The sequence below is a fragment of the Neopsephotus bourkii genome, unplaced genomic scaffold (genome assembly GCF_033783945.1).
Source record: "Neopsephotus bourkii isolate Nb327-2 ecotype Australia unplaced genomic scaffold, CSIRO-AGI_Nbou_v1 NB_547, whole genome shotgun sequence".
Lineage (NCBI taxonomy): Eukaryota > Metazoa > Chordata > Aves > Psittaciformes > Psittacidae > Neopsephotus > Neopsephotus bourkii.
Window position 1 is genome coordinate 290,491 of NW_026901048.1, and position 22,268 is coordinate 312,758.

At 39.5% G+C, this 22,268-nt stretch overlaps 1 protein-coding gene across 3 annotated transcripts in view; it reads right to left on the reverse strand.

The window, feature by feature from the left end:
• LIN54 (lin-54 DREAM MuvB core complex component) overlaps nucleotides 1–22,268 on the reverse strand; it is a 38,658-nt gene that overhangs the window by 4,466 nt on the left and 11,924 nt on the right. Inside the window, exons 1-8 of one of the 3 annotated variants that reach the window (XM_061350887.1) lie at nucleotides 16,007–16,690; nucleotides 10,322–10,442; nucleotides 7,368–7,513; nucleotides 5,621–5,776; nucleotides 3,139–3,355; nucleotides 2,331–2,404; nucleotides 1,988–2,185; nucleotides 160–251 (exon numbers count right to left, since the gene is read on the reverse strand). In XM_061350887.1, coding sequence (XP_061206871.1) covers nucleotides 160–251; nucleotides 1,988–2,185; nucleotides 2,331–2,404; nucleotides 3,139–3,355; nucleotides 5,621–5,776; nucleotides 7,368–7,513; nucleotides 10,322–10,442; nucleotides 16,007–16,690 — 1,688 coding nt within the window. Of the gene's footprint in view, nucleotides 1–159; nucleotides 252–1,987; nucleotides 2,186–2,330; nucleotides 2,405–3,138; nucleotides 3,356–5,620; nucleotides 5,777–7,367; nucleotides 7,514–10,321; nucleotides 10,443–16,006; nucleotides 16,691–22,268 lie in introns of those variants that run through there. The other 2 variants (XM_061350889.1, XM_061350888.1) reach the window with 2 other exon arrangements.

The window sequence follows — 22,268 nt, forward strand, 5'->3', positions numbered from 1 at the left end:
CAGTATACTTGATTTTCTTGGAATGCCCCCCAAACCAAACTCCAACACCTCAGCTCCCGCCCTTCCTTATAATGGGACTGAAAGATGATGCTCATTCAGAACCCTACACTGCAGGAGTTTTGGTTTTGTTAGGTTTTGTTGTTGTTACAAAACACTCACCCGTTGAATGGTAGCCTTGCTTGGGACTGGATACAAGGTGTCCCTGTAAAGCCAGTGTTGCTTGCTATAGATACATATGATGATTGCTGTAGCTAGCAAAAAGGTTAATAAAATAATAAAGGAAATTAGAATATACACTAGAGCATGTGTAGCTAGTCTTTGTTACAAAAATAATATATGCTGTAAGCACAGTTTCAGGCACATGTAGAATTTGGACGAGGCAACAATTTCCTGTCTCCATACTTTGCATAAAGACACTATTTTAGATATTTTTGTTCTCTATTACAATGCTACAGCCACACAGATAACAGACCACACACAGAAACATTCACACCACAAACAGTTCCAGCTCCTAAAAACATGCTCAAAATGCTTTTCCCTGCTTTGCCCCTAATAGAGCAGGACTGCTTCCTGCTCAAATACTTTAACAGCTTCCTTTATATATAAGCCACTTATGTAATTAAATAAAAACAAGTAAAATTATTTACGTTCGCTATATACCTGGACCCAGAGTTTGTTTTTCACATACTCCACCCCCCCCCCAACCTTGAAATAAACCTGCCAAACAATGCTGTTTTGGGCTTCCTTCATTGGTATTACCTACATGCAGTTGTTTATTCCTGCTGGGACAGATTCTGAAGACAGATTAGCACATAAAACATGGACCTACCAGGGCCAGGCCACAGGGGACAGACTGTCTGGAGCACAAAACCTCTGAGGAGAGGTCCAGCAAATGGCATTTAGTTTAAGGTAAGATTTATGGAAGTGGAAAGACTCAGTAAGAGTCTTCAGGGTCAAACTGCAGTTGTGACAAAAACAGAAAGGAATCAGAAGTGACACTGGCAACAGTAATGCCATGAGTCATTGATCATACAGACTGGCTGGTCAGCCTTCAGCTGAAGGTTTAATTTATTCTCCTTTTTATTCTGAGCATTGGTCAGATCTTGGCAAAGAGTAAAAACTTAAATCTTGGACAGGGGCTGGTGTGACCAGTACCACCTGCTCCTGACCCTTGATAATGTGGTTATCATAAGTACCACAATTTTATAATGCAAGCAGCCATTCTCTCTGACAAAGTGGGTCACATATTTGTTCCCTTTCCCCTCATTATCAGGCCCTGAAAGTCTTGTGAATCAAGTAGACAAACTAAATAGATTTCTTCTTCCCCTCGTTACTGGTCTCAGGAGTCCTGGGCACAAGACCAAATACTCCCTTCTTTACTGGCTGTGAAGGTATCAGGCGCCCAGACAACAAAGTCCCTGCCACAGATCAGGGAAGTGTAACAGCACACAGAGCACTGTCTATAAAATCGAGCAGTTACAAGCCCTACATGAGAAATTGAATCAGAACTGCTGCTGGACAGTGAGACCTGTGACCCCTTTGCTTCTGCTGACATCTGCTTTTTCTGAGTGACTCGTACTTTTCTGTATGATTTTCAAGTCCAAATTATTATTGTTACATAGATAAAGCAAACCATGTATTAAGATCTGACCTGACCTGCAGAGGGTCTAGGTGATTAGAAATTATAAGCTAAGTTGTATTATAAATTCTGTACTACACTACTTACATTGTACTACACTCACCCTGCTTATAGAAATTCTCTACTATTTTGATTCTATGCTACACTAATAAAAAAATCCTGTTAAAAAAATACATCTTAAATTATAACTACGATTTAGTGCCACCATCATTCTGCCAAGGATCCCTAAAAGAAACTGCCTGTCCCCTCAAGTGTCAGGTGACAGTAGGAAGTAAGAACCTTTAAGAGGAAGGCAGTGTGTTCCACAACAGAACTATTTCCTTCTTTATCTCTGGGTTAACAGCATACCTGTGTGACATACTGAGCTGGAAGAACTGCATACCCAACATTTCCTGTACCAGGTGCTGGTGCCAGTACAGTGCCTGGTGGGAGGTTGGTGAGGTTGGGCTGTATCTGTGGCAGTGGGGTGGCTGGCATAATAAGTCTTTGTTGGGGCTGACTAGTAGTAACTCTCTGTGAAGTTGGGTTGATCGGTTTGGGCACCACCTGGGGAGAAAGAGATCTTAATGAAATCATTGTTTTGTTGATTCAAAAGGCACTTCTATTAGAATATTTCATTACAGTGCTGAAACCACTTTTCTTGTCACCCAACCAAACTAAGTCAGGAATATACCTTTTACACTTAGCTCACCTGTTTCACAGTCTGTGCTGGCACTATGGGGACAGACATCCGCACTGGGGTTGCATTCACTACCACTGGCTTTGCTAGTATCAAGAAACAACATCACATTAACACATTGTTATTCAGACTCCACGGATAAGTCCTCCAGACTTTCACATGCGCTTAAAGCAAAGATATTTAAACTGTAACTAATGCACCAAGATTAACTGACCTAACTCATGGCACACAACACTTATGGCTAAAGAACACTTCTGTAAAGAGCTATTTGGCACAAGAGTGCGCACACACATTTCACAGCTATAGCTTAAAAAACAGCTTGAGTGCAGAGCTCCTCTGGACACTGGATTTCTCTTGGCAAGAGGAGAATACACAAACCACAGCCTGGTTTGAAAGCCTTTATTCCATCACAGCTCCAGAAACCATGGACAGAAGCCAGCAGTAAAATCTGGTGCTTCTAAAGCATTTTATGTGTAAGGATCTTCAAGTTGCAGGACTTCTGGCAACATGTTTGTGGACTGTCCTAGCTTCATGCTTTTCACAGAGAGGATCTGGGACTTGCCACAGATCACCCACAAAGCTGACAAATTAGGGAAAAGCAATATAAAATGCTTCAAAGATTCAGGTCCAACTACAGAGCACTTAGTCACAGAGGAGTATTTCCACATGCAAATCAAAGATAACAGAATGTGAAATGTATAGGAGTCTTGCCACAAAACCAAATACATGGCAGTCTTGATAGATCTCAATCATGTACTGCTTTTAATCCTTACAAAACAAACAAGAAAAAAACCAAGAAAAACAATATATTAGCACTTACCCTGTTGAAGAGGCTGTGTATTCGTACTGGGATTTTGACTGGCCGACTGGGTTGAACTATTGGCTGTTGTGGCAGTAACAAGTCTGACATAATGGAACTTGCTTCCAGGTACCTGAATTTGCTGAACATTGGGTGCAGTTGCCAAGGGAATAATTGTCTTAAATTGAGATGTGCCCACTCCTCCTACAGTAATGGTCTGCACTGCTGATTTCACAGCCTGTTAAGCCAACACAGACAGCACAAAGTTACTTGTACAAAGACAAAGAAAACATCAGCACATTTATTCCTCAGTAACTTTTTGATCCATTCGTATCCTTGAGAAGCAAGTTACCCCACTTTTTCTTTGAGAAGTAAAACACATGCAGAGCGATTAAATGCCTCAACAACTCAGAGGAAACTCAATTCCATTTTCAATGATCTACAAAAACCACCAGAACAAACTAATATTTACATGAGTAGGGTGACTCAGTCCACTTGCCCAGATACAATGTCTGCCAAAAAGACTTCAGGTACACATAACATTGCTTAGTTTGTATGCAAAATCAAGCCTAGAAATATATTCCTACTAATAAAACCACATGGTAAGAACTTGCAGAACTGTTAGTGTTGGACTATGGCATGGTTTATTACTGTGTACATAGATACATCCTGTTAAAAAAGTCTGCGACTAATACACAGAAATCACTGTGCAGCCCTTGAGAAGCAAATGGAACAGTGTCCATAAACTTATAGCTGAAGACATGAGAAAGATGGTACCAGCTGAGAAACTAAAGAAGCAAGAACAATGTAGAGTAAGAAAACAAATTTAACTAAAAAAGCAAAGATGGGAAAGAACGGGAGCTCAGCAGACCTGTGCTACCTCACAGCTGGAAGTCAGTATGTCTGGAATGTGCATCTTTCCACTCTCAAACTACAAACTGACAACAAGTGTTTATTTTGTTTACACACATTCAGAACTCTACCAGATTGATAACAGCCTCCTTTTCTAGCCTTATTGACAACCTCAAACCTTGGTTTATTCCTCCTCTTTATCCTTCCACCTAACTTCTTTCGGAGCTCAGCTTTTTATTCTCAGTATCTTTTAATATCAATATTAAACATATCACTGGCATTAAGTTTTAGTATTAAATTTGATTGATAGTATGATGTGACTTCATAGTAAAAGCTCTCCCCAGCTCCCCAGCTTTCAACAGCTACACAAATGAAATGTCAATTTTCACATATTTCCCTGGAAATAAGCCCAGTATTTAAAAAGAAAGTGCTGTCTTGTGATTTTTTTTTTTTTTAAATATACTGAAACCTTAACAACCCTGAGCAATTCAAAATAAGCACTATCTGTAAGCACAGTCGCAGCTTAACGGTTATCAGAGGGAGACCAGTGTGGCCAAAGTTCCTTCTACCACACAAGCTAGTGGCTCCAGTCCAAGGACAACTCAGAAAATTGTAGAATTGAAATGCCAGGTCTTCCAAAGGCATGTTCTTGAGCCCAGGGAAGGGAGGTGAAACCACTGTGTTGTGTCAGACAGCTTTGTATCAGAACTTGGTATGCATACCCCACAGCCACCTCTGTTTTTTCACTTCAGGTGCTTGCATTAGAGTAACTTAACCTTTTAACAACTATTTCAATAAGACCATTTTGCTAGTTTCACTCTGAAATAAATTCAAATCATACTCATGTCCACATCCCCGTATCAGCATTCTAATTGTCATCTGTATCAGTAAGACGAGACTAGCAAAACCTGTCCGAGTCTCTGGTCTTGTGCTGTACATGCAACTGTGCCTACTCCCTGCTATATCAACTCTGGTTATTTATATTCATACGCATCACTTCAAGTTTACCAAAACAAGAATGCAAAAAGTAAGACAGAAAAAGATTCTCCTCAGTTTACAAAAGCGGAAAAGTGTAAAAACAGTAGTTTGCAAGAAAGGTCAGTTTTGTCTAGTCATTCATTACTGCAAATAAATTTATAAACCCCATTTTTCTGGAAATGAGACACAGGAAATTACTATTTTTGAATTCTGTAGGTCTCAGACCATGGCATCTTGCTTATGCAGACCTCTGCCATGAGAACTCTTGCCACTCAACTGTTGCAAACCTCAGAAACACCTGGAAAGCAGCCCTAGTCAGTGGCATGGAAACCCTGCTACAAGAGGTAGAACCACCCAAAGAACTCTTCCTCATATCATAGCGAGCCTTTCAGTTGACTTGGGAGATCCAGTATACAGAGATGAGAACTTGCACCAAGTGGGGCTTTCCAGGCTGGAAAGCTGCTTCTTAACAGCACGTCCTTGCATGTATTTGCAATGGTTTGCACCCCTTGACTGAAAATGTTCTTTTTTACACTGCTTTTGCCAATTCTTAAGTAGACACCATTACAAGAACACCTTGGGACTGACCATTGCCAATTTGCGGTTCAACTCGAGTTTCCCGCAAGTGATGACACAGAGACATGCTAGAAGACAAAGGAAAGTCAGTCTGTACCTGGGCGGTTGTGTGGTTGACTATAGCCTTCCCAGGGGAGGAGGGTGCTGACTGCTGCACTGTGAGGATCTGCTGTCCTAACGCTACATTCAGTGGGACGCCCACCGTCTTCTGGGGGGAGTTGGGAGGCTGGGAGGCCACTGACACCACTGTTAGCTGCTTGGCAAAACAAAGAGGCAGTTTAAATCTCTGCACAGGATACAAGACCCTGTACATATACATTCCCCTCCTCATGAAAGTACAGATCTCCACCAGTACAAAGAGTTCTTTCTGTGAACAAGGGTGCTGTATTTAATCATGACTGACAGAGGTCTGTGTGTGCAACAACAGCAAACACGTTAAAAACTTCAAGGTATTGCTGGTTTCCAGTGCGAAAAGGTCCCTGCAGAAAGCCAGTACAGCTTCTGTTTTATTTGGTTTGGGTTTTTTGTTTGGTTTTTACAGAAACCTGCCCACTGAAGCCTGAGCATTGTCAAGGATGGGTTTTCTGAATAACAGCTTTACAATCAGTACCACACTACTTCATCATAAAAAGAAGTTTTAAAGGAGAGCTATGAAAATAAAAAAACAAGCCCCCAAAAAACCCAGCCCCCCCCCAAAATAAAACAACCCCAAAATCTCACCTTACACTACTGATTATCCAAAGCATAAGGACTTCAGTATTTTCAAATCTGCTTTCCAGAATCCAACAGAAATCCAGTCTTTGACTGCATTTCTGCAGAGTGCAGCATTTGAATATTCTATATAGCCACATCCCTTCCAAGTTTGGTTTTCTACTTTTTGTTCTATACTCCCTTCTTCATGTTTTAAAAAAACTTCCAATTTTTTAAACCATTTGTTTTTAAAAGATGCTTTAAAATTACTTATTCACAGTAAATTTGAGATGTAACCCTGAAGAGTCTTTTCATTGTTCATCTTGATTCTAGATTTTTTGCTTTAAACTTCTTGCTCATGTTGCTTCACTCAGTAATAATTCTCAAACACAAGTCCTTCATTCCATTTGTATAACAATACACAGCTAAAACATGGCCAAACTATGAGAATTCTTTACTGTTATGCTAATTTTCATACATGGTATTTAGTTTGTATGCACCATGCATCTTCCCCCTCCCCAACTCTTCCTTTCTCCAGAAATATTCTTCTTCTCAAGACAATTTTATCAAGCCTAAAATACCAGCATCACCATTACACTTATTTGTAAAGGAGCTTACGATGGATAAATTATATTTCCTATCTATTTCCCACTAGTGCCAGTCTCCAGCTCTGTAATTGTCAAGGAACACCACAAATCTCACTTCAGACGTGATTAAGGAAAACTAAATTATCTATGCAGTAGCAGGCAGTGATTACTATGTGCTGACTTATTAACATCATTGAGGTCTCCTCTTAAACAGCCTGTTGACATTTTATGAAGGCATTAAGAAAAAAGACAAAAACTCTCAGCACTTGGTTAAGAGAGAACAGTTGCTCTTGGAATGGATGTTTAGGGAATGGCAAGACACGGTAAGAATGGAAAACTAACACAGTAATGCACATTCACTTAAAAACACAGTAAGGAAGCCAACTGAAAAAATTTAGCTTAGGCCATTACCGCAGAACATTATGATGCACAACAGATACTCAACTGCATTATAGCTTGTGATAGGAGTAGTGGGATCATAAACAACTTGTTGCAAAGACAAAGAGAGCTCCACTCAGACCACTGTGCAGGAGGGATAGAAGGCTATAGCCAGAATCAGAACCTTACCTTATTAGGGGATTTGAGTGGCGAAATAGCTATTTTATTTGGTGTCTGCTGTGTAGTTGTACTCAAAGATGATCCAATGACTCCACTTTCAGAGATTGTTATTGTCTTTGGTGGTGTTCCTGGAGCAGACTGTGAAAGAACCCTACCTATAAATAACAAAGATACCATCAGCTCAAGTTATCCCTGTTTACACTGACTTTTAAAGCAAAGTTTTTCTCTGCATATTGTACAGTTGTTAATACTCTGGTGAGCGTATCACATTGTAGGAAGGCCATCAGCAAAATTTAGCAACAAAGAATAAAATAGCTGCCATTATTGCAAATAAAAAGACATTCCACTTGGTCTTAAAAACTCACAAAACATACACTAATCTTTCTCTGATACTAACTTGAAAATTCTTTAAAGCCAGGACAGCATACCGAGGCACACAGCCCTCCAAAGCCCCTGCACTGTGCCCAGACACCCATCCAGCTGACAGTTTCCTATGAACCTCCTGGGCTAACGCCAATGTACAGAAAAACTGAGCATCTCTGTGGGGTACTTCCTTTAAAATCCTCAGCCATCAGAAACGAGCTGTGTTACACTGACCAAGAAAAAAGGGTTTGATCTGTCTATGCTCAAATCTAAGTATTTTTTGTCTTCTCCATGTTGGTGTTTTTTTCACTGCCTAACAGAAAATGACACTCCTATGAAAATGTGGGTGATGGTATAACTCTACACACTATCTGCTTTTACAACAGCAAAAAAGGTTAAACACCAAAACCAGCAGCTCCAATCATGAAATGTCTTAGGAATACTGCAAAACTCCCAGTGTGGGAAACATTTTTAAATTATCATTATTATTATTATTTTTCATACTTCCAGCTTGACCACTGACTGAGCTTTGCTCTGCTGCATTTCAGCTCAGACTCATTTCTTTTACAGCTTCTCTGTAACCCATTCTCTTGTACCACTTTTATCAAAATAAGAAACAAACTCCAGCGTAATTTTTTCATCCAAAACCAACCAGTGGCATGACAATTAAGTCAACTATAACTAACAAGAGAAAGCACTATCCTTACGGAAAGCTGCCTTCCTCTCAAGTCTATGTGTTCAAAAATAACCTTCACTTTTGTGCAACCTAAGTAGCAGCTGCTGGCAACTATTTTCTCTGTTAATTCACATGCAACATGAAAAATGTCAGTGAGGGAATTTTACCATTTACTTTGAGTTTGTTTTATCTTGGTGACAGTTTTCCCTTTCTCACTATGTCCCCGCTGTACCCTTTGGCATCAGGTTCCTAAACAGAACCTGGCTGCTTATATTGACAAGCCTTTCAAATTTGCAACTTCCACCTCAGTTTGCAGAAATTCCAGAGCAATTAAAAATTTATCAGATTCATAAAAGCATGCACACAAAAATTAAAACACAACACACGAATGTAACATCTTCCCCAAAATAATGCCAGTCTCTCAAAGCCAGCAAACTGTGCTGACTGTTCAGGATGGCAAGAGGAAAGGCAGATGTTTAAAAAGACTTCCATCTCCATTAGAAGCATTTACTAGGTGATGCTTCTCTCACAGGAACAGGAACCTGTACTCTCAATTTTCTGAGATTTAAAAGCTGGAAGTTGGTTTATTTTGTAACATACCTGCTTGTCAGTATTATGTAGGTATGTTTTGCTATGCACATTTCCTTTCAGTCTGGAGGCAACAAACTTAAAAACATGCTCTCCTTAGTGTTATTTTTGTTGTGGTTCCTTCCTGTTTACCAATTTTCATGTAATGCAGCTTCATTTCAGGGTTTTTAATGTCTTTTTTCTTCTGTTAGTTTGTTGTTGTTTGGTTTGGTTTGTTGTTTTGTTTTTTTCAAATACACAAACTGCTGAACTCGGAAATTTATAAACACAGTGAACCAATCTTCTTATTCACAGGTCTGTACATTTAGAAGGGGAATTGTTTCAGAAAGGAGAAAAACTGGGGAGTGGGAAAGGGAATCCGTCTTTCACTTGAAACACAAGTCAGACATCAGGTGTAAGGGAGCCTGACAACTTCAGGAAAAGACTGTTTCAGTTATGTGTCTATCAATGTTTTGAATAAGGAGACATTTGCATTCTTTTTAAAACCAGCTCAAATCCCATTCTTAGAGGCTTAAAAATTTTTTTTAAATATGTGGAAAAATTTTAGGCCTACTTGGTTCGGTCAATATGGAAGTAGCTGGAGATATCCTTCAAAGCTTTGAAGATGACTCTGGCTTCCTACATTTGTCCTTTTCAAATAATTTAGACATGTCTAAGATGTTACCTGCATACATGCAATGATGCATCTCACAGGGGACACATCAGTCCCACTGACATAATAAATGACTGCATTGTGGGTTTTTTTTCTTTAAAGGACACAGATTTGTTTTCCAAAGAGACAACCCATTTCTTACTTGCCTTAATTATTTTCTTAAGACTCTTCTGCAATGCTTATTTTTTAAGTAGGTGAGTAACTTAACAGAAACACAGATTTTGTTCACTTTTTTTCCCCCACTCAAACATTTTCCTTTTATTTGAATGTATCACATTTAAGACCAACAAAAAGCAGATTAAAGTAATACACAAGCAGGTGTCTCCTTTTCCCTCCTGTGTATTTACACAATGTATCTATGAATACTTTGTTTATTGTACAGCCTTTTCTTTGGTATTCTTTTTCTCCTCCCCAACATCTGGAAACTAAAGGTATCCTACAGTAAAAGCAAAATGATCAAATTCCACAACCACAAAGATAATTCTAAATAAGCGTAAAGGTACCAAAATCTACAGTAATCTGCTTCTACCTACAAATTCTCTGCTGATTTCCGCCCCTCCAATTGCCTGAGGTACTTCAACAGAAACTGCACCAAAATCATTGAGACGGAAAAATTTCTACAGTTACCATCTCTTTGAACAGCTCTTAAAAATGGTAAAGCAAAACAAGTCAAACTAGTACAACCTGCAATGACTGGTGACACTTGAGTGGTCTGCCCTGTAACAGCTTTGCTATTGATTGGTTTTGCAAAGATCAGCTTGGTGATCACTGGGCCAGAAGTTGGGGTTCGGGTCTTCTTTGCAATCTGAAAGATAAAGGGTGAAAAAATTAATCTAAATTAACTTGAGCATTTTGGATCGGAATTATTGCATTGTCAAGTACATCAGAAAATAGAAAGGGCAATACTTGCACACATAATGAAAATATCTTATCTCGCATTTCACCTCCATTTCTCACTATGGAGAGAACTAGGATATCATTCACGCCACTTTAGAAAACCAGCCACTAAAGCAGGATAGCCAAATCCTTTAAAGCTTTTTTTTCCTAAGATATTTCTCTGTGCAAACCTCTTCAAAAGCACAGCTCTGAATATTTGAAACTGTAAAAGTTACTACTTTTTAGTCAAGCAGGACAAAATTTGTTCCTTAAGTTGTTTAAATATGGCAACTAGCAGTCTGAAACATCTCTTGGCCTATAATGACATAGCAGCACACTTCTACCCTGAAAATGGGGAAGCAGTTCTCAAAATATGTGGATCATCATTCCCTGAAAGTTTTGGGTACTCACTGGTCAAGAACAAATCAGTTACATCTAGGTACAAGGGTTTCTTTTTATTTTAATTTTACTTCTGTGATCCAGTCTTCTGAAACACAGCTGGCCCAGGAGCACGTAACGTGCGATTTAATGTGACAGATTAACTTGACATTTCTATAAGCAGGGTTTTGTTAGTTTTAAAGCCTTAAACAAGACTTCTAACCCTTTTTCCACTCTGACAGAAATTAACTACCAGATGAATTTATCCTAATAGTTTCTGTGTAACTGCAGAGGCTGCTTGCCAATGCAGACTATCACTAGGATCCTCCCTGAATCCAGATGAGTACTGGAAGGCATTACTGAAGCCCTTACGCTTATCCAGCCCATAGGTCAGGCCCATACTGCTTCTCCTCCACCACACAACCCAGCCACATCCCAAAGGCACCAGCTGCCAACTCAAGCAATATCAGAGAGGCATGACATGGGCATCCACACGGTAAGCAACCTCCCAAAGGCACAGAACCACTTTTGTCAATCAAGTAGTTAAACTGGAGAAATCTCTGACATAGAGATGGCAGCCTGAGAAAGCTGCAGGTGCTTAAATGAAGCAATTGGGCAGGCTGAATGTTATGGTATCCTACAAAAACCCCTATTCTACTTACAGAATTTGCTGACTGAAATACCTACTTTACAGCAGAGTAACACCAAAACATTTGAAGTATTTGGTAGCACATAAATTCCACAGCTGCCCGGCAAAGAGGGCAAATGAGGCTGTTTCAGCTCTCAGCAGCACACTCGCAGCACGGACAAGGAAGCCAGGGCTCCCTCATGCTATTGCACTGGATCCCTCCAGCCTGCCATGTAAAGCAAACACCACTTCTGCACACCTGAGCTGCGCTCAGCCAAGGGAAGCCAGCAATGAGCAGCTCTGACACCAGGCAGCGACAGAAAAAAAGACCTAATTTAAAGAAAACCATGTGCTGCTTCACAGTTAAGAGTACTAGTAAGTGGTCCTCAGAGGAAACAGATCACGGCAGATGATTTACTGCAATATGCTGCACCCAAGACACATTAGCTGCTTTATAGGCAATATATAATAGTCAAGGCTTAAAATGAAACAAGAACAAAAAAGATACTCTTTTTGGAGATATATTAACTAAAACTTTGAGACATAACTTCTTTGAAGATGGAAGCTTCATTCACAGCCCAGTTTGTGGATTTTACTCAATGCCATTTTAACATTTCAAGGATTCAGTTCTCTTAGTACAGAGCTGATAGGTGAGCAGGCATTTTATCATCAAATCTTTTTGTAAATTTGCACGTCTTAATTTCTGACAAATTCCCCACATTTCATCTGCTTGATTTGCGGCTTCTGTTCTGCTGAAATTGATCTTACCCTGCCATAAGGTATTGTAACTCAACTGCTATTGCTTTTACTCTCTGCAGGAAGGGCAAAGTCTGGCTCAGAACATGATCAACACCCAGCAGCAACAGCCAGCTCTGGGCAACAGCAGTCATTTTCCAGTAACAGTCAATAAATGTTTAAATGACTTACATGAGTACATATAAAATACTAGCCACCTGTTAACATGAAATACTTCAGAAAGAAAACTAATAATCCTAAGCCACTGCAAGTAGCCGTGCTTCCCTTAGACTCAACTTGCAGTATCATCCTCAGATAAATTCCCTCCTACTTTTGGGGTAAACTGTCTACAAAGAATGGGCTCTAAGAAATGAGTGAGTCTCCTCAGGGCTCAGGAAATATGGCAAAACTCAAATGTGATTGGTTATAGGTGAGGAATACCCCCTTGGCTCACAAGTGCAGGCAATGTAATCCTGCCCTTAATTACTGCCAAGCCATCCTTTCTGAAGCTTTTGCCACTGGAGCTTATAACTCCCCAGCCACCTGTGAAAGTCTTCTGGGGATCAGTGGGAAACTTGCTACCCACTTCAGTACAGACTGGAGAAACCAGAGGAAATAATCAAGATGACAGACTGCTCCTTCGATACTTCAGAAACAGCAAGTTCTCCAGAGCCCTTTGCCATTGCTTGCACTAATCACAGGAAGCTTCGTATTATTTCTCTGCCCATGCAATTAAGATTGCAAAAATATTTCATGGGGCATCAAGCTCTCCTATAAGAAAATTATTACATTTAAAAGAACACACCAACCTTCTTCCCCTTTCAGAAGAGGTTTTTCTGCAAGCATCTTTATTTTAAGGAAAAATTCATGTCTTCCTAAATACTCTACACAGAACAAGATGAACAGCAAGTTTCTACAGCCATACTTTGTTTTCTGCTGTCAAATCATGTTCTGCCCATACAGAAAAAGGAACATGCATATCTTGCATTACTGCTGGATTGAATATCCCCACAGTCAGCCACCACAAAGGAGCTAACATACTATAAATGCACTCCCTAGATGACCTCATGGGAGCTTGTCAATGTAACCACACCCTATGTAATATATTTGGCATAATATGAAAAATCATGGACTGTAGAAATCGGATAATGGTATACTTCACAGAAAACTAAGAAACTGAGCTAGGAATAGGAGTTTGCTCTGGAGTTATGGAGTCCATGATGTCACTTTCCAAAGATGACATAAAGCAAAAAAGATAGCGTAGCAATCAGTTGTCTTGCCACATTAGCAACAATGCTATGGAAACATAGATATAACTACTAAATGCAGATCCAGTTACCACGTCAAGACAAGTTCAAGTTAGACTAGCTTACTGACAGCAATGGCAATGGGTCTGGAAATCTGGTTGAGAGTCACCTGCAAGGTCTAACTCCTGCTTAATGCACTTGCAAGTAGGACACCAGCAGGCACATCATTATTTTTAAGCCTGTACACAGGCAGGATCCATAGGCTGAAAGCAGATGTACTTACCCAATAGTTTTGGCCACACATCCAAGGCAGTGGTTTGAACTATATCAGGACAAGCTGCCAAGGGACAGTAACAAACCTCTGGATATAGATGAAGACCATGGCCCTGTCACATTTTACACCTCACAGCCTCATACCTCTAAAATTGTAGTCAAAGAAGCCAGATTCCAAGGAACATGTGCTCAACTCTATCAATACCTTTTCTCAAGTGCCAAGATTTCAAATGTCACAATTAAATGGGAGCAAGGCTAATTGAGTTTTTCTAATGATCAGCAAAGCCCCTGCAACAGTGCCAAGGTAAGGAGAACTGAAGAGAGCTCTTTGTCAACTATTCTTCTAACAATTCACTTTTCAACACCAAGTCCGACTGCTGTGCTGCCTTCTATCCACAAGAGATAAGATACACAAGACCACTGGGAGTCAGGGAGACATTCACAGCTTCCTTTTTCTACTCACTGAAAGGTTAAGAGGCATGTTCAGGATGATGGGGTGAATGCCCAACTTCATTTTCTAAGCCAGGGACTCAAGGCATGTCATTCGTTATAGGGCAGACCATGAATCTCACACCTAGCTCCATATAATACATACCTCTGATACTTCACTTCTCCCTATAATTCATTACAGGGAAAAGCACTGCCTGGGAAGTGCTAATGTAATAATCTTCCTGCAGAATCATGTGCTTATAACCAACTGAACCAACTTATAACCGGCCTTGCTTTTCATTTCTACTTTCTCCTCATAAGAGGAAAGTAATGATGGGTGTTAACAATTCAATCTGTTTTGTAAATACAAGTGAAGGTTTAATAGGAGACCACAACACAACTAATTTACTCAAACTGCAATTAACTAGATGCAAGTCCATTTGTAACAGCTTCTATTAAGGAAGCTATAGAATTCCTAATGACAAATAGCAGAGGTCAATCATCAAGTTACTATATTTCAGTCACTGATGACACAGGTAATCTCACACAAGCAAAAGCATATCACAGCTAAGTAATTCTCCTCAGTTTCCTGTATTTCTCACTTGGCAGTGAGTAGCTGAAGCCAAAAACCAGGAACTGATCCACTCTTAAACATTCATATTCTGAGTCAGAGCAGAGATTTTTTTGAAAGCTAGAATGACAACAAAATCACTAATGACCAAGGTAGAAAAATGAAAAGTCACTTGAGAAAATGGATATATTTTAAACAGCCATTATTAAACATGTTTTCCATAAGCATGATGTAGCAACAAAAAAAAAAAAGGAAAAGGAAACTGGATCAGGGATCATTTGCAGATTTAAACCAAACCATCTTGAAAGTTGCTCACATTTGCTTGCCATGAAATGCTAGTTGGGGAACTTACCATTCAGCTAATAACACGCTTAGAAGTCTGTCATTTTTCACGGACAGCAAATTAGTTTTTATAGGCATACATTGAGTTTAATTTCTCACTTCATTTAGACAGTAAAATAAATATTTTTCCATTATAACCTGCATCATCTTCTATTTTTTCCTTCACTTTCACAAGACCTTATTTCTGCCTTACCACCAACTAGAACAAACATTTAGTTCTGCCACACACCAGATGAAAATTGGACCCTTTGGGTTATAACTCTAGTCTTTTCAAAACATTTTCAGATCCCATCAGATTCTGTGATTTCAAATATCTCAAGATCCACACCAGACACTGGGGACAAGACCTTGAAGTGTCCATCTTACAATAGCATCTAGTCTATCACTACCTGTTAGCAAGCTTAACCAGATTTGAGACAGATAAGATTGCCCTTTCTGTTCTTTTTCAAATGCTGCTAAGTTTTTTCAGAGTTTATTTAAACAAACTAGATATAATAGTAGAAGCTACTATTTCATAAAGGAGTAATGCAGTATACATTTTGAATAAAGAACACACATATAGGGTCCAATTCAGTCTTCCTGAAAGCATGCAGAAACTTTTTATAAAATCCTAATAATGGGAAAATTCTCTTCAATTTACTGAATTTTAATAGCTCACTTTCTCAGAGGCAAATCCCAAGTTTCTAGACAGTAGCTAGAAGTAAAAGGGCATAAAATGGTAAATGCATCCACAGATGAAAGCATAGGCTAAGAGTAGCATTGTATTTGTTAATACAAGGAATAAACACAACAGCTGAAAGCAACCAGGTGTCAGTTCAGTGAAGGAAATGGACCACATCTGCATCAACAAAATTGTTCTTAATATGTTTCATCAGCACAGCTCACTTTACCTGTACTGTTTTTAATTGCTGGGTCTGCAAAACAGACGGCTGGGATGCAGTATTTACCAACTGATTTCCTTGCGTCAAAGATGAGACACCAACAACAGGTTTCACTTCCGATCGACCTCCAATAACAACTTTGATCTGCTGGCCTTGTACCTTGGAGTCTCCACCTTGGGCTTGGGACACAGCCTTCTGTGCTTGTGGGAGCTGGTTGTGCGGTAATGCTAAAACAATAGGTTGGCCAGATTTGCCCAAAGTTGTTACAATTAGTTTTTGCCCATCTGGTTTAATATTCTGATTGCCTATTTTAATATCAGCAGTCTTGTTCAGAATAATTTGATTGGCTGATATAGTGACGGGGGTCTGAGCACCAAGTTTATGTAGGCCACTTGGAAAGGTAGGCTTTACTACTGCATTCACATCAGTTTTTGGGGTTGTGTTCGCTGTTGTGTCGCTTGAGTGATTGCTCTGTGCAGTAACTGATTCTGTAGTGACTGTGGTTGTAGCTGAGGAGTCGCTGGCGGAGCTTATGCTCACTATTTCTTCCAGTTCTGTTTCCATGGGAATAGAGTCTCCCATTGGCGACGACACGATAACCGCCTCGATGCTGTCATCTTCCACCAGAGTTATACCGGTGTCCATTATTTCCTCAGGGAGCAAGCTGTTGACTTCCGCTGAAACCACCTCCATTTTAGCAGTTGTGGCAGTGATGACCGGAGCAGGTACTGCAATATTTTAAACAGTTATTGGCTTCCAGAAAACATACATTTTCAAAGCTTTATGAATGATACTACCAAAGAAGAAAATACAGTAGGAGAAATTTTTTCAGACTAAAGGTATTGTGCATGCACAAAAGGGATATAATGAAAAATAAATGTAGTCAAACCATAACACATTCAGCTGAATATACTCTCTGAACTTATATCAAACCTCTTCAAATCATCTACTGCAATCAAATCAAGGCACTGACTTGCTGTGGATTACCAGCTCACTCTTGCCAACACAGTACACAAAGCAGTAATTGTGTCCGTCCTCCCCTAAGGTACAGGTACCTTGTTCTCATACATTCAAGATTACTGAAATATAAAGCAAGAGCTAAACAGCTTTAAAATTCCAACAGATGATAATTACTTTTCTCATACATGTCAACACTGGTTGTCATGCAGGTTGTCTTGCCTCAAGACGCTTGCTGCCGATACCTGATGTAATGGGTTCACTTTTTTCAAAATTCTCACCTTGGAAATCTCATAAAAACAAAGAGCTGTCTAGAGATGCTTTAACACCCCCACACACTCAATCAGCAGCCTGCCTACGCCAGGACCACACCAAATCACTGCCCTTCCAAGATGGACACATAATTCCTCATGAAAAGAGCAGCTCAACAACTTTTTCCCCTCACTACTCACAAGAAAATATAATGTCTAAACAAATGAAATGTGTTCTAAACACAAAACAATGAACAACCCCTCTGAAAGTAAACAGAATTTTCTAAGTTAAGTAAGAGTGACCTATTTATATATATATATATATAAAAAAACCCTTCAGCAAGATTCAAAGCCATAATAACTTCCCACTTAAGAAACCTTAAAGACTGGAAATGGTCATATCTACCATTCCCACCAGAACTATATCACTTTCAGAGACTGAAAAGTGATCAGCTTAATCAGGCACTTTTCCAACTTGCTGATCAATCCCATCAACATACTTGGGCACTGGACATGTGAGCACACTGCATGGTTACATGTTATTGAGTACCATTATAAGCTCAAGATGACAAGATCCTTGCAAATTAAGTTTTCTACTTGCTAAGAAACACAGATCTGAGTTACTCATAATAAGCGACATTTACAATTAAGGAACCGTGCCACTAAGACCACTTTACAAATGCTCAGGTGACATTGATTTGTCCAGAGTCATTGTGATTCCATTTTGCACAGCAGCTAACTACAGCTGAGTTTCACCCATGACGTAGGAGGATGGGGAGAAAACCCTTCTATAATCTACCTAATTTCCATGTCAAGCTCAGCAGGCTGCTACTGAGTTCCTGTTTCTTGGCAGCCCATGGTCATCCTGATTATAAAGGGTGCCATCCTGAATCCCTTCACCTCCAGGGTACGAGCCACATCAAACTGCTGTGATACTCAAGAAGCCAAGCTATGAAAGAAATCATTCAGATGAGTGACAGCCAAACTCACGCACAGCTCACTTACTGGCAGGCATTTAAAGATACAAAATTATCTGATGTCACTGCCAGAAATACCTCCTTTGGAAAGCATTTGTCCCAAAGTAATGCCAAGTACAGCTTGCAGCGATGCCAGGCCTAGTAACTAGCACTAGACAAAACAGTTTACTCCTAAGGACACACTGGTAATGGTATCACACTGCTCTCAAAGTCAAATTGGTTAAAGGCATATCAGATTTCACAGATTCTTGTCATATTTTAACAGTATGGCCACAAAGTATTTACAGCTATTTAAATATATTAAACAGTTCAACAGTTTTTTTATATTCTTCATTCTTAAGGTTACACAGCAGTAAATGGCTATTAAATAGCTCTAGTTGAAAGGATATTTAAATTAAAATGCACCAAGTCAGAGTTTTAAATAGTATTCTGACTTCAAACAAACCACTTGCAAGTCAGAATGCATAAGGACAAGAAATACATCAATTACATCACATTTGGAATAAGAAATTGACAAGTTAAAAGAAAAGAAACATTATGGCCATCACACTGGAGCATCTTACAGCTATTAGATATCATCATTTTACAGCTGGCTTCCAATAACGTATTCAGGCTCACGTCATCAACAGCAGCAAGAACCGCAACACAAGCCCGTTGTTCTGTTTCTCCCTGCATATCGGATATGACTGAAATAGATACATGAAGTGCAACAATGAAAACCTCATCCTAGCTACAGGACAGGCAGCTGTCAAAGGCAGCTTCAACTTCCCTGCAGATTTTACTTCTATGTATTTAGTCAGGATTTCTCAACAGCTGCTGTTTTTTGTGTGGGTTTCCACCCCCCCCAATGCTTTTATACAAAACACAGTTTCCATTCTTCCAGCTCCTCTACTAAAGTGATTTCCAACAGTAAAAGCATGCCAACCTCTTTTAAGATTTAAACAACTTCGAGATCTTTAAGACAGGGTAGAGAATTATTTCGCTTATTAAAATAACCAAAAAAACAACTTGAAAGTTTCCTTCGCTTCAACAATTCAGCTTTAAATAAGAGCTGTACCTACACCCCCCAAAAATATGCACTACTAAATGTTTACACACATTTAGCTCAAAACCTGAAGAAAAACCAACCTCAACAAAGAAAGCGGGTAAGTGTATACCAGAGGGGAAACTCCCCCAGAATTCTAAGATCAGATTACTAAATAGAAAAATCTATCCTACAAAATAACAGCCATACAACTACACTAAAAGGTATTCACATTATGAAGATTTGTTTAGAAAAAGACTAAGTTCCAGCATAGCTCAGGGCTCACAACCAGCCAAGCACATACAAAGAAGTTAGGGACTAAGGCATGTTGTCGGCAAAGTCTTGGAGCAACAACTTTAAAAAATACTAGGAGGAAGACGGGGGCAAAAGCTCAGCTGAAGTGAAGCACCTCTGATCATCTTACCTATAGCACAGATTCACAAGAATACATGTACATTGTCATAAAGGGCAAAAGGTATTTATAAGGAAGAGGATAAAGAATGCCATTGTTATTGGCAAAAATACAGAATAGTGTCTGACAGATACCTGTGAACTTTGATCTATTTTTTCCTTTTCTGTCACTAGATGTCAGTGCAGAATCTTTAAGAAACTAGCACTGTTAAAGTGTTGGGATTCGTTACACCACCACTTTTATTGATAAAACCCCACAAAGCAGCCACACTAAACAGGAAAAAAAAAAAGTCAAAATAATCGATAAAGCATACTGATCTGCAAACAATGGAGCAAAATGCAAGATATAACAATGCCTGTACTTTACAGTAACTAACTGCCTCTCACTACATCTCCAGAAATGCCCCCTTTTCGCTAAGAATAGCCAACCTTACAGTCCAAACCCATGAGCAGTTTGAGTGCAGCACTTACATGAGTATATGTTACAAAATCATCAGTAAAGCTACATATGTACTGCAAGGAATACTCTTCAGAATCCAGATTACACAGGAATAAGGCTGCTGAGCAACTTTTCAGGAGGGCCCGAGATGGTGCTGCATGTTAGCAAGGTCATCACAATGAAGTAGTGGACCAAGGGACTTGTCACCATTTGTGGCCCCATTAACAGTCCCCTTCCTGTTCACTACTTAGTACACAGCAGAGGCCTAGTGACACTCAACCATGGCAAGATTCTGGTATAACTTGACAGAGCATTTGCCAGACCTGCCTTCAGCCATCAGCAATGTTAATTTTAAACTAAATTCTGAAGTGTCATTTTCACTAGAAAATACATAAATCAAACCAGTAGCAGCTTTTATATAAGCACCTATCTCCAAGTGCAAAAAAAACCACACCCCAAAATCAAAAGCCTCAAATACATTAAGTCCAACATAGCCCCTTAGATAGCAGGGATTATCTTGGGATCAGTAAAACTGTCGCTGCAAGCTAAGCAAATGCTAACTGAAGCCAAGTATCTTTGCTGGATACAGCAACTAGTAGCTCTTTAAAACTGGAGTAGATACACACATTTAAGTGCAGCATTATGAAGGGCCAGAAAAGACAAATATTTTCAAACTTCCTGAGCTAACAACAGCAAAAACCCTTATAAAAGAAGTAGAAAGAGGAATGATCACACACCACAAAAAATCCCTATGCTCAAGAGATCACCACTGGTGCGACTGTCCAGGAGACAAATCACATGCATGTGTAGCACATGTAAAACTAGTTCTCTATCACTACGAGAAGATGGAATTGTGACCATTATTAATTATTATAATTTTCTTCCTGAGGAATATAATGCAGGATACAGTTTCACAGCTTCAGAAAAACAGAAAGTCAGAATACTTGCATTAAGGGACTTCTGGGCACCTCCACATACCTTCTGTGCTGCAAAAGGCCACATCTTTTGCATAGATCAGTAATGTTAAGGCAACATTATCAGCCTTTTAAGAGAATCAAGGTGCAAGCCTAATAATTTGCAAAGTGTAAGGGAGAACACCAGTAGTTATAATAACTCTTGAGGGATTTACTAAGCAGGAGTGTAGGGGGGTTGAAATGAGGCTGGAAACTGCATCAAATGAGGCTGGAAACTGAATCAGAAAGCAGTAGTGGACAACCAAACAAGTAACTGTTCACTGAGTAAAACAGACTCGAAATGTGAATGTGTGTGTGTGTGTGTGTGTGTGTGTGTGTGTGTGTGTGCACGTGTGTCCACCAAAACACAGTATCAACAGTTAGGTAATACAAAAGGGATTTGGCATTTCCTCTGCTGAGACAAAATGTGGCACCAATATTTTTTTCAAATAAAGGTGGAGCAAGGGACTGTCAGCAGGCTATAGTTCAGATTTGAGGATTTCAAAATGCAAAAATCTCACAATATTTGCATAAACTTATACTCATAAATCATCACATTTCTCTTAACTAGTAAAGAGTTTTAAAACCATTGTTTATTTAACCCCTTAATCCATCCATTAGAACAAAGGTAAAAGCAGAAGGAAGAAGGGGAATACAGAAGGGATGCTCGATCATTTATCTGAGAAGGATCAGAGAGATGCTGTCAGCCATATGGAATTAAAGCTGAGGTATTTAAATGCTTTTCAAATTTTTCAAGTTCTGCTTATCTGCGCTCTCCAGTGATGGCAATATATAAACTCAGGAAGGCTGCTGAGCTGAAAAAACCTGATTCTGGGGGTCTTGAGAGCTTAAGCAGTTTAAAATTACTAGGCCTTGAGTGGTTAGAAGCTGCCACAACAGACAGTTCCAAGTATGATCCAGTTGAACACTGCAGTACCAATTCATTTGCCTGCTCTCATTCCCCTTTCGAATCCCAGCTCTTGGGATGCGGATGGGGGGGGGGAAAACACCAAAACATCTTGCAATTATTCAAGTCTGGAACAGTTACTAAGCTTTCCACACTGCTATTGTTGACATATAACACTACGAAATATTGACAAGGACAGTTAAAACACAATGAGTCAAAAAAACCCCACAGAGGAACAAAGACATGATGCTCTTCATAGGCATGCTGTAAAGAAAAACAATCATTTATATTTTCAACAATTCCTGTCCTATTGTCTTCAAAACAGAAATGCTTTACCAACATATTGATAAGA